Source organism: Cyprinus carpio, chromosome B6 (genome assembly GCF_018340385.1).
Source record: "Cyprinus carpio isolate SPL01 chromosome B6, ASM1834038v1, whole genome shotgun sequence".
NCBI classification, from domain to species: Eukaryota; Metazoa; Chordata; class Actinopteri; order Cypriniformes; family Cyprinidae; genus Cyprinus; species Cyprinus carpio.
The window spans coordinates 4,398,467-4,411,221 of NC_056602.1; the positions used below are offsets into that span (position 1 = coordinate 4,398,467).

Genomic DNA, 12,755 nt, shown 5'->3' on the forward strand with positions numbered 1-12,755 from the left:
TAGCAATGCATATTACTAAGCAAAAATGAAGATTTTATTTATGTATTGTAAGAAATTTACAAAATATCATGAAACATTATCTTAATATCCTAATGATTTTTGGCATAAAAGAAAAATCGATCATTTTGACCCTATTGCTACAACTATAGCTGTGCTCCTTATGACTGCTCTTGTGCTCCAGGGTCATATAGTATCAGTTTTGTCAAATGTGATGATGATGCTGCCTTCATACCGCAGCGGGCGCTTTAAGAAACTCTCTGGAAGTGACTGTGTTCATCGGCGGACTCTCGCGAGATTTGCCCGCGAGAGTAAACAGTCGCCATTTCTCGAAAGTAAGAAAGAGCTGGAAGTGTGGCGGACGGTTCGTTCACATGCGCACAGAAACCATCCCCGACAACTCCTAAAGTAAAGACCACATCCCAGCTTCCCGTTATCTGCTTCTTCCCTGGCCGGTGTACAATTAGATGTGATACTCCAGTCGGAGTTTATGAGGGCGGTGAGTGAGTGATTGAGTGATTGAGGCCTGACAGTTACGTTCCGTTCCGTCCTGAGCAGACTGTAAACTCACTGCTGTTGGTCTCTCACAGGGGCATAACTGCAGAACAGACACCCCTCCTCTGAAAAATGATGATTGAAAACATCGATGCCTTGAAGACGTGGCTCTCAAAGACTCTTGAACCCATGTAAGTGTTTCTGCTGCTGCCCAGTGCGTTGAGATGATGCTAGCAAACTGATTCAGAGCTCCCTGAATATCAATGGCTTTAGTTTCATACGACTTTATTATTATTAACAAATGAATTTACTCTTTTTGTATATTGGTTTTATATTCTATTGACTATAATGCTGCTTGTACTTAGTTATCTTAGTAATCAGGAGTTACCAGTTGTATCTATTATACAGATGATCTAATCTCGCTGTACAGATGTTGTGGGTTTGAGAACAGATCCTTACGTCTGGCTGAACATCATTTGGGTTTAATGTGTCTGAAGTGTTTATGTCTGTCCTGCAGATGTGATGCTGACCCTTCTGCTCTGGCGAAATATGTGGTTGCATTGGTGAAGAAAGATAAATCCGAGAAGGAGCTGAAAGCACTATGCATTGACCAGCTGGATGTATTCCTTCAGAAAGGTATAATTCAATTCTATTAATGCTCTGAATATATGCCACAAACCACATGAAGGTCACTAACTTGTAGGATGATTTTAGACGTGATTTGCATAACAGCTGGTTCATATATGCATGTATTGCTACGCTGTCAGAACCGAATCTCTGAAGCTGTTCACAATCCAGTGCTTTTGCTTGCAGAAACGCAGACATTTGTGGACAAACTTTTTGAAGCTGTGAACGCAAAGAGTTACCTACCTCAACCGGAGCAGGCGACTCCCGCAAACAGAGCTGAAACTCACCAGCGCACGGAGAAAGATGAAGCAAAGAGAGAGGAGGTAACACAAAACGAGCACATAAGAGCAGCCTTTTGAATAATCCTACACTACCGTTTACACATGTGAGGTCCGTATTAATAAAGAAATTAATGCTCTTCTGCAGCGAGTGCACATTAAAATGATCAAAAGTGACACTAAAGACATTTATAATGCTAAAATATGATTTCTATTTTAAAGAAATGCTGTTCTTTTGGAGTTTATTTTCATGTCAAGCAGCACAACATGATAATAATAAAGCATGTTTCTTGAGAAGCGAATCTGCATATTAGAATGATTTCTGAAGGATCACGTGACACTGAAGACTGGAGTAATGGAGTAATGATTTCTGTGGTTGGTTTTGCATAAGCAGCCCAGCCGAGACGAGGATCGGGAAAAGAAATTCTCCAGGAGAATAAACCACAGTCCTCCGTCTAGCTCCAGATACAGCCGAGACAGCAGGTGAGCAGAACATTAAACATAGCATAAGATTATTATTTTTTAACTTTCCCAAAATGCCACATACACACATCTCTTAAGCCACCTTGTTAACGATCCTCGTATTTTCTCTTCTATTCGAATGAAATTACAGGAGAGTAGACGACCACAAGAAAGATGACCGCTCCAGGAAGCGAGAGTATGACCGAAACCCTCCCAGAAGGGACTCGTACAGGGAACGGTATAACCGCAGGAGAGAACGCAGCCGCAGTCGCAGCTGGAGTAAGGAGCGCGCTCGTGACCGGGACAGAGACCGAGAGCGGGACAGAGAGCGGGACCGCACACGATCACGGTCTCGCACACGCAGTCGCTCTAGAAGCAGAAGCAGAGGTGAGACGCCACTTTACTTTAGTGATGTGCTTTATTCACATATTTGAATTTTTATGCGTGTAAGCTGACATGAAATACTTTTTGCTATGCTTTGTCTAAAACAGATTTATGTAAGTGCTCATAACTTATTATTATTAGAGACAGCATGAAATATTTCTACCTAACATACTTCAGCCAAAACTAGTAGTTTTCATTCTTTCATTTTTAAGTAAAAAAAAAATTTGAGGAATGTAGGATTTTTTATTTTTTTTTTGAAAGAAGTGTCTCATATTCAACAAGGCTGCATTTATTTGATCGAAAATATATGTGACCCTGGAGCACAAAAGCAGTCATAAGTAGTACAGTTATATTTGTAGCAATAGCCAAAAATACATTGTATGAGTCAAAATTATAGATTTTTCTTTTATGCCAAAAAATTATTAGGATATTAAGATCATGTTCCATGAAGATATTTTGTAAATTTCCTACTTTAAATATATCAAAACTTCATTTTTGATTAGTGATATGCATTGCTAAGGACTTTAAGACGATTTTCTCAATATTTAGATTTTTTTTTTGTGCACCCTCAGATTCAAGATTTTCAAATAGTTGTATCTCGGCCAAATATTGTCTTATCCTCACAAACCCTACATCAGTTGTCCAGGGACACATATTAAAACAGTAATGCTGTAAAATAAATGTTAATTTATTCATATTTTTTATTTTATAAATTTGAAATGTAATTTATTCAGTCACATGATTCTTCTGAAATCATTCTCATATGTTGAACATATGCTTAGTATTTTCGTGGAAACAGAAATTATTTACAGTATTCTTTAAAGAAATAATAAAAAAAAAAGTATTTATTTTAAATGTAAATCTTTTGTAACATTGTAAATGTGTTTGTCACTTTTGATCGGTATAAAGCATCCTTGCTAAATAAAAGTGTTAATTGTACCAAAAAACTAATGACCCCTTTTTAACTGTAGTATACTTACTTGCATTGAAATAAAAAAAGCCCCGCACATTTTCACAAACATTAACAGTGCTCACTTTGTCATGCTCCTGCTGAATGCTTTTTTTGCCATCCTAGAGCGAGATTCTGGAAAGCCAAAGTACGAGCACAGTCGTCCAGAACGTCAGGAGGCTGTGACCACTGATGGCTACACCGCTACGCCTCTCACACCCGGCAGCTCCTCTGCTCTGTTCCCTGTGCCCACCCTCAGTAGCACCATCACTGTCATCGCCCCCACCCACCATGGGAACAACACCAGTGAGAGCTGGTCAGAATTCCCACAGGACCACACGCCCTTCGGCAGAGGCGGCCCACCGAGGAAACGCTGTCGTGACTATGATGGTACAGAATGTTTCACTCTCTAATCAGTGAACAATGTATGTTACAGACTAACCTTTAATCTTTAAGTCGGTAACGTCCTGATTTGGTTGTCTTGACAGAAAAAGGCTTCTGTATGCGAGGAGACATGTGCCCTTTCGATCACGGAAGTGATCCAGTGGTGGTGGAGGACGTTAATCTTCCCAGCATACTTCCTTTCCAGCCACCGCCTCTTCCTGGAGTAGACTGCCCACCTCCTCCGGGCCTGCCGCCCCCCCACTCACTCCTGACTCCTCCAGTGAACCTCAGACCACCTGTGCCCCCACCGGGCACCATGCCACCCAGCCTGCCACCTGTAGCAGGTATGAAAAGCATATTTCCTAGGTCTAGACTTTTTTCGTTTAAATGTTATAAATGCTCTGTTCCTCTCTCTTTCAGGTCCTCCTCCTCCACTTCCTGCTCTGCAGCCCTCTGGTATGGATGCTCCACCCAACTCCATCACCAGCTCTGTGCCCACTATAGTGACGTCAGGTGTCCGGCCTCCGATCACCCAGCCTCCACCACCTCTCTTCACTTCAGGTAAGTGCTTATGAATGCATCACGTCTAATACAGTATTGTAGCGATGACTCAACTGGACTGTCATATCTCGAACCTGGACATATTCTAACTGACTCATGTGAGGATTCATGTAAATTATGACTAGTTTTGGTGCAAGAGCTTTTGATTACACAAGTGAATAGGGGAAATCAAAGCATTAAAAAAGTGTGGAATATGTCAGGGAACAATGTACAATCTACCAGCAAAGGTCTTAAAATACATTCTGGTGAATAGGACTTATTGCATACTTTAGGGATTTATTTTGCATTAATGATCTCACTTATTACACAACTACACTAAGGTTCAAAGATTTGGGGTTGATAAGATTTTTCTAAATGGATTCAGAAAGAAGTCTCTTATGCTCACTGAGACTGAATTTATTTGATCAAAATTAACAATAATAACTGGGAAATGTTATTACAATTTAAAATAAGTTTTCTATTCGAATATATTTAAAAATGTAATTTATTCCTGTGATGACAAAACAAAATTTTCAGCATCTTCAGTGTCACATGATCCTTCAGAAATCATTTGGATTTCTGGTTTAGAAACATTTCTAATAATGAAAACAGTTGTGCTATTACATGTTTTGTTGAAGCCATGATTCAGGAATCTTTAATGAATACAAAGTGCAAAAGAACAGCATTTATTTGAAATAGATATATTTTGTAACATCATAATTGTCTTTATACTCAACTTTTGATCAATTTAATGCGTCCTAGGTGAATAAAAGTATACATTTCTTTCTTTAAAACAAAAAATCATTCTAACCCCATTCTGAAATTTTTGAATGCTAGTATATATACCAAATAAAAATGCTGCTATTAATTTTTATAATTATGGAATTACAACTGTCATTGTTTTTGTAATATATAGATTCGTTTGAGCCAGAGGTGTATAATCCTGAAGCCCCCAGCATGACCTCACGGCCCATGTACAGACACCGAGTCAACGCTCAGCGGCCCAATCTGATTGGTCTGACCATGGGAGAAGTGGATCTGCCCCCTAGAGGTAACCATGAGCTCTGGCCTCCTGCTAAACCAGCTCTTTATGCATTTGCCTTTTTGTCTTCCTGTGGAATCGAAATACATCATTAACACATTTTCTTGTCCTTTACTTCCCTTTGTGTGTGTGTAATTCTTTTAGAGAAAATGTCGAACAGCAACAGCGCTCGGATCGTTTTAGAATCGGACTCCAGGAAGAGAGGAGCAGGACTGCATGATGGAGCGATTCCTGCAAAGAAACCCTGGTTTGACAAGTAAGACAGAGTCATTCAAATATTTTAAAATTACGAAATTTAGAAATAAAATTATATTTAATTATAATTTTCTGGTGAAATGGATACATAAGAGGGTGCATATAGTTGAATATGAATGCAGTCTTTCTAAAGAGGTTTATTGAAATGTTCTATATAAAATAAAACTATCTTTTCAAATGCTTGAGTGCACATAAACAAAGTAATCCTTTATTTGGTGCCACATGCCTTTGCTTGTTTCATTACTTACACTTGACCTCAATGTCCATGTATCTGTTCTCTCTACAGACCAAACTTCAACAAACCCAACCACCACGGCTTTCACAGGAAAGTGCCCTACTGTTCAGCAAACACCAAACTGGCCATCCGTCAGATTCCTCCTGAACTCAACAACATCAGCAAACTCAACGAGCACTTCAGCAAGTTTGGCACCATCGTCAATCTACAGGTACTGTGATGCTTGAAAGTCAACATTTGTGATATGATGTTTGTGATAGTAAAGATCTTATGAGCACATTTCCTCTGTTTTAGGTGGCGTATAATAATGACCCAGAGGGGGCGCTGATCCAGTTTGCCTCTCCTGAAGAAGCCAGACGGGCCATGCAGAGCACAGAGGCAGTGCTCAACAACCGCTTCATCAGAGTACACTGGCACAGAGAGGACACACACACCACTCCACATCCGGTATCAAATCCTCCAGGAAACTGAACAAATAGCGGTCAAACAATATTTTCTTAGTGGCCGATGGCACTAAAAATGTATATTAAAATTTAATTGTGGTTAAATACATATTATATTGTATTTTTTTGTATTTTTTTTTATTTTTTGTTTTTTTTTAACACATTTATTACAATTTAAAGATGGTAAATAAGATGTTTTTTTAAATAAAATAACATCACTGTTTTTATCGATTTATCACGATTTAATATTATAAGATTAAATCCATTTTTTATATAAAATAATACATTTTTATATTTATCACTATTGTGTTAATCAATTTAATGTAATTATAAACTTATCAAAATGTTTATATTAACACTTTAATTTCAACTAACATTCATCCCATTGCTTATCATAATTTAGTATATAATAGATAACAGATTTATAATTTTTTTATTTCACATGCACAATGCGGTCACAGCAATACAATTCATATTTATTTTATATAACATTAAAATAATTCATTTGAAAATTAATTTATAAATTGTTCTGTGCTCCTTTTATAATGTTTTAGAAATAAAAAATGTAATCACTCATGAACAGAAAACAAATTGAACACTACAATGAACAGTTCACTTGTTAATCAACCTTGGCTGATACACATTCAGTGCACATTCCTTTTTAGGGCAAATTCTTACAATATTGAGTCATTTTATTGTGCATGATCTGACTGCTGAGTGTATTAAGCAAACATCATGATCAGTGCATAAACAGTTTCATATATCAGATGGTTATGGTTGTAGATGTATGATTTTATTGTCTGTGTTTTTTTTGTTGTTTGTATGGAGTCAGCCCAGGAGCCTGCGGTGACCACACCGAAACAGTCAGTGAAAGACCGGCTCGGACCCCTGCCCACAGCCCACCCTGAACCCTCACACAACCCCGGCGGCGCTCCACAGGTGAATGTGTGGCTCGAACTCTTCCTGCTCATGTGTGCTTGTATTTGTGCTTTGTCTTTTCGTCTCAGATCTCAGCATGTCTCGGGGTTTCTGTTCTCTACAGAATACAGTCAAGGCTTCAGTGAAGGAGCGTCTGGGCCTCTCTAAACCAGCTGGCCTTGGAGGAAAGGTTGGTTTTCATGCTTTTGCATAGTGAGCCATTATACCGTTATCAGAAAGTCTAGTCCATGTTGCAGCTTATAAACCTCCCACTTCCACTTTAAGGGCCTAATTACTTGTTTGTGTAGAGTATGCGTTCAGTAGTGCCGTCTTGTTGTGGCCCACTGGCTTCTTTTGAGACCCTTTTACATTAATACATAATGTAAAATCGTTACTTTTTTTTTTTTATAGGTCTTTTCCACATCTACTGGCCTGACTAAGACTGTTTATAACCCAGCTGCACTGAAAGCTGGCCAGAAGGGAGCGCCATTTGGGAGCGCCACTGTCAGCGCAGAAGATGTCCTGAAAAGGAAACAGGTTTGTGTTAATATGCTGGAAAAAGCAACCTGGAAGTCACACATTTTATGCTGGTGTTAGCAGTGTTGAACTACTGTAAATGTGGTCCTGTCATTCTCCACCAGGAGGCGCTGAAGCTTCAGCAGGACGTTCGGAAAAAGAAGCAGGAGATTTTGGAGAAGCACATTCAGACTCAGAAGGTGCGGCATTAATTGTTGTCCTTTTGTCTTGTTCATATATTTTATGTTAATTAGAAAGATGCTCGTTGTTTCCTAGGTGACGCTATCTGGTAACCAGGTGTATTTGAATGAGTTAAAGTTAAAAAGTACACTACCGTTTAAACGTTTGGGATTTTAAAAAAATAAAGCTTTTATTCAGTCAAGACATTTATAATGTTGCAAAAGATTTCTTTTGCGGAAAAATGCTATTCTTTTGGATTTTCTATTTATCAAAGAATCCTGAAAAAAAAAGTTCAACTGCTTCCAAAAAATGTGAAGCAGCACAACTGTTTATATAAAGTTTATTTTAAGCACCTATTCCTCGTATTAAAAAGATTGTTACAAACAAGAAATATATTCAAATAGAGAATAAATTTATCTCAAGTACTAGTAAAAATGTATATGTTTTTATGTATTTTATATGTAGCTGCAACATAGTACTAGGCTGGCACTGACTGCATTACCTCAAAAGTGTGATAAAATTAGTGTTTTGCTAAACAATTAATCACAATTTTTTTTGTTTACATAATATGTGTGTGTACTGTATATATTTATTATGGATATGTAAATACACACACATGTATGTATATATTTAAGAAAAAATATGTTATGTTTATATATTAAATATATTTATGTATGATATAATTTATATGAATATAAATATATACATGTAAATATTTTCAAAATATGTGTTATGTGTTTGTCTTTTACATAATAAATATAGACAGTACACATACATATATTATGTAAACAAAAACTGTTATTTTGGATGCGATTAATCGCGATTAATCATTTGACAGCACTAGATAAAATGTTTAAAATTGTGCATGAACTTGGTTATAAAAAGTCTAGAAAAATAGCTTTTTGTTGTTATCACAGCTTGCTAACTAGTGATAGAAACAAGTATTTGGTAGTCAGTCTTGTGAGAGCACATTCATTGATCTGTGCTGTGTGACAAGCTCATAAATCAAAGTTTCACTTTACTTCTGATATCAGCAGGCTTCTGTGAGGGTTTGATTTAGGGATAGAGAAATGAATGACTTTGTACATAAGGTGACAGACCTGTGTGTGTCTTCAGCTGCTGATATCTAAGCTGGAGAAGAACAGGTCCATGAAGGCGGAGGATAAAGCTCTGATCATGCAGACCCTCACCACCTTCACCAACAGCATCACCAAACTGCAGGAGGAGATGAAAGGACTGTCCGGTGCTAATGCCCTCAGGACCACACTCAAGAGCAAAGCTCAGGTACACACACAGTCCCAAAGCACCATAATCAACAAATGAATTTTTCTGCATGTGTAGCCTATATGATGCCTCTCCGTTTTCAGGCTCAAAAGGAGCTCCTGGACACAGAGTTGGACCTTTATAAGAAAATGCAGGCAGGAGAGGACACTGCTGAACTCAAGATCAAATACACTCAGCTGCAGTTGGAGGTATATTTCACAAAGAGACAAAAAGCTCTGTTCTTGAGCACATTTTTGCTTTTACTTTATTTCTTATTGCTAGAATATGGCACATTTATATATATATATATATATATATATATATATATATATATATATATATATATATATATATATATATATATATATATATATATATTATTATTATTATTATTATTATTATTATTATTATTATTATATTTTTTTTTTTTTTTTTTTTTTTTTTTTTTTTTTTTGCTTTTACTTTATTTCTTATTGCTAGAATATGGCACATTTATTTATATATATATATATAATGGACTGGAAAGAAAAGCTATTGTTACAAAGTAAATTCTGTACAATTGTTTACTACAAAACATTATAGTTATCTGAATGAAACTAAAATTAAAACCAAAAAATAAATAAAAAATAATACATAAAATACTTATTTCAGCTAGTTGCTGAGGCAATATTTCTAAAATAACCAACTAAAGCTAAAATAAATTTATAATAAATACATTAAAAAAATTATATAATATAATTTACAAAAGCACACAACAAAATTTCTAAAATTTAGCTAAAGTTAAATGTAACAAAACATTCAAAATATTAATAAAAACTGTACTAGTATCTCGATTATGCTGAAATAACACTGCTCTAAAAAAAAAAAAGGAAGTATATATATAGTTAGTGACCACTTAACTGAATGAACGAAAAGAGAGATTTTTAATATTATTTACCTATAAGCACCATTAAACCAGTATAAAAATATGAAATATATATATAAAAAAAGGATAATTAAACAAAATGGTGCCTCTAAGCGAGTTCTTTCAAGAAATAAAAACATCACACATTACCCGCATTTAAATACGATTGTCAATCCAGAAATTATGCAGTGCTAGTAGCGTGAGAAATGAAGCTTTTATTCTAGGAGTGAATGGGTTAGAAACAGGAAACTCATTCTCAGTCCTTCCACTGAGTGGCACTGTAATGCTACTTAAACTCTGTAAGCCTATATGAGCTGTTTTCATTCAGGCTGCCAAAAGGGGGCTGCTGGCCCCAGGACGTGGGAGGGGGGCCCACGGCAGGGGTCGGGGGGCCCTGAGGAGCCGAGGACGCGGGAGAGGAGTCCCAACTCACTCTGTGGTGGATCATCGAACCCGAGCTTTAGAGATCAGTGGTTTCACTGAGGCGGATCGAGTCGACCTGCTGCCACACTTCGCAGTGAGTAACTTTTAAAGCGCATGTTGCATCACACTGTTATGAGGTATGTCTTTGAGTCCTAACTGGTTCTCCCACTAACCTCCAGCAATATGGGGAGATTGAAGATTGCCAGATGGAGGATTCTAGTCTTAGTGCCATCATTACATACAAAACCCGTGCAGAGGCAGAACAGGTACTGACATAACCCATAAACATCAGTAGACACATACATGCAGAGTCTAAACTTCAACTCTGTCCCTCAGGCGGCCGTCCACGGCGTTCGGTTAAATAATCAGGAGCTGCGCTTGGCCTGGCACAAGTCCACGGCTTCCCTCAACACAACAGACCCGGATGAGGTTGAACCTGAGGATGAGGAGGTACGCCCTTCATCACGGTTTACTCTGTTCAATTTGCACTACTTTTATTAGGTATTCAAGTCATTTTAACGTTTGTAGACATTACAATATATTTATTTTGGCTGGAGAACAAAAGAAAGTGTGCATTAAATTGATCAAAAATGACATTTTGTTACAAAACATAAATGCTGTTCTTTTTGACATTCCTATTTTTCTAAATTAAACTATTTTCAGTAATGATAATAAGAAATATTTCTAAATCAGTATATTAGAATGAGTTCTGAAGGGTCATGTGACTGAAGACTGGAGTGATAATGCTGAAAATTCAGCTTTGAATCATAGGAATAAATTGCATTTTAAAAATATGTGCTTTGGTGCGCATAAGTGACAAAAACAATATAAAAATATACCAACCCTAAAACAACTTAATGTACCACTTACATTAAAAACAAACACTTAATTTGAGTTTGCAATATCGCATTTCTTTCTGTAAGTTCTATTTAAATGAGCCACACACTAATGCAAACATTACATTTCATTTTTCTGTTGTGATGTTGCCGAGCAAGTGTAAATAATTTTGCATTGTGTCTTATAACATACCTTAATTAATGTTGGATACGTCCCAATTTATATTACTGTTTCTTCCTTGTTGTTGTGTATAAGTAACATAAACCAGTCTGAATGTACCATGGTGTTAGCACAAAACATTTGTACTGTCATTGTGCATTTGTTTGATTCTGAGTGTCTGTTTTCTGATTGGCTGCAGTTTCCAGAGGGTTCGCTCGTGGACGATTCACTGCTGCAGGACGATGATGAAGAGGAAGATGATAACGAGCCGCGCTCATGGCGCAGATGAAGATGAAGTCATGTGTCCAGTCCTGCTGCACTGCACCACTCGAGCGCATCGGATCTTGAGTTCTGTGTTTTTGAAAGGGTTGTTTTTAAAAATCCGATTTACATTTCATTGGCTTTTAATTTTACTTATCAAACCTGAGCAGTTTACTTAAAAGGCTGTGAATTTCAATTACTGAGATGTAAGATAACATGATAACATTTGATTTCTCGCTGCCATCCTTTTGTTTCGTATCGTGTCAAAACATTGACTAACTTTTGCTGGCTGCATTGTTTTTTTTTACCTAAATTTCTTTTCAACAATTTCTTTTCTTTTCAAAATGTTACAGTTTGAGTCAAATATGGGAAATGTTTGGATTTCAAAGACAACAGTAGAGCATTTTTGAAGCACTGTTATAAGACATGTTGTATGCTTTCCTTAGTATAATCAGCCTGATGAGGATGTAGCTTTCTGTGTACATATTTTATGTATCAATTTTAATGGTTTGTATGAATTTTTTGCTTCTGGATTCATCTCCTGGCTTTAATTTTGAAATGTAAAAAAAATAAAGAATTGAAATGGTCTAGAAAAAATATCAGCTGCAAAAAAAAAAAAAAAAAGAAAAAAAATATTGAGCGCTCTGCTGCAAAAGCAGCATTGAAAACAAAAACATCTGAACAGCTGAATAAAGACCATTTCAACCCCCACCCCCCCAATCCTCACAAAAAGAGCAAATTTCCTAAATTCATCATGCACACACAGAACCAGCAAGTAAGTATGGAGCACAAATAGCATAAAATGAGGTAAGCAACGTGTTTTATACATCTGTTTTTTCTTTTCAGGTGATTAACTGTAACTAACTGTTGTGCATTTTTGTCCATTAGGTCATGTGTTTATGGATGAAGCTTGAACTACATCAGATCACCAAACATGTCCCATTACGAATCGGTATGGTCTTCATTCACATTCTTTATGGCCTTTTCCAATTTTCGTTAACGTCAACTTGTGATGAAACCGCCCAGCTCTTTTCCCGCAGGACACTAAAACCTGTTTTTACAATATTTGTTGACCCTTGACGCCATCGCACCATCCTGACGACGTGCATCCGGCCCCCATACAACCTCTGAGCATCTCATTTGCATAGTGGAGAACGAATGACCCAATCAGAGCTGTAGCAGTCGGGATGTGGCTCTCTCACC

General features: G+C 37.0%; 1 protein-coding gene across 1 annotated transcript; it reads left to right on the plus strand.

Annotated features, from left to right (window-relative positions):
- Nucleotides 1–618: 618 nt before the first annotated feature.
- rbm26 (RNA binding motif protein 26) lies at nt 619–12,272 on the plus strand. Its single transcript, XM_042725385.1, has 22 exons — nt 619–683; nt 1,010–1,128; nt 1,306–1,442; nt 1,792–1,880; nt 2,011–2,246; nt 3,319–3,582; nt 3,681–3,920; nt 3,997–4,137; nt 5,033–5,167; nt 5,303–5,414; nt 5,700–5,859; nt 5,943–6,095; nt 6,920–7,030; nt 7,134–7,199; nt 7,421–7,546; nt 7,651–7,725; nt 8,822–8,989; nt 9,073–9,177; nt 10,201–10,389; nt 10,475–10,561; nt 10,632–10,745; nt 11,491–12,272. Exons 1-22 carry the CDS (start codon nt 625–627, stop codon nt 11,578–11,580), a joined length of 2,976 nt encoding a protein of 991 aa, XP_042581319.1. The 5' UTR covers nt 619–624; the 3' UTR covers nt 11,581–12,272.
- The last annotated feature ends 483 nt before the right edge of the window (nt 12,273–12,755 follow it).

Bases quoted from the DNA above. Each gene is read 5' to 3' on its own strand.
- rbm26 (XM_042725385.1), top strand. From the start codon at position 625: ATGATGATTGAAAACATCGATGCCTTGAAGACGTGGCTCTCAAAGACT. The intron at 8,990-9,072 runs GTACACACACAG...CTCCGTTTTCAG, and splicing joins CACTCAAGAGCAAAGCTCAG to GCTCAAAAGGAGCTCCTGGA. The intron at 10,390-10,474 runs GTGAGTAACTTT...ACTAACCTCCAG, and splicing joins ACCTGCTGCCACACTTCGCA to CAATATGGGGAGATTGAAGA.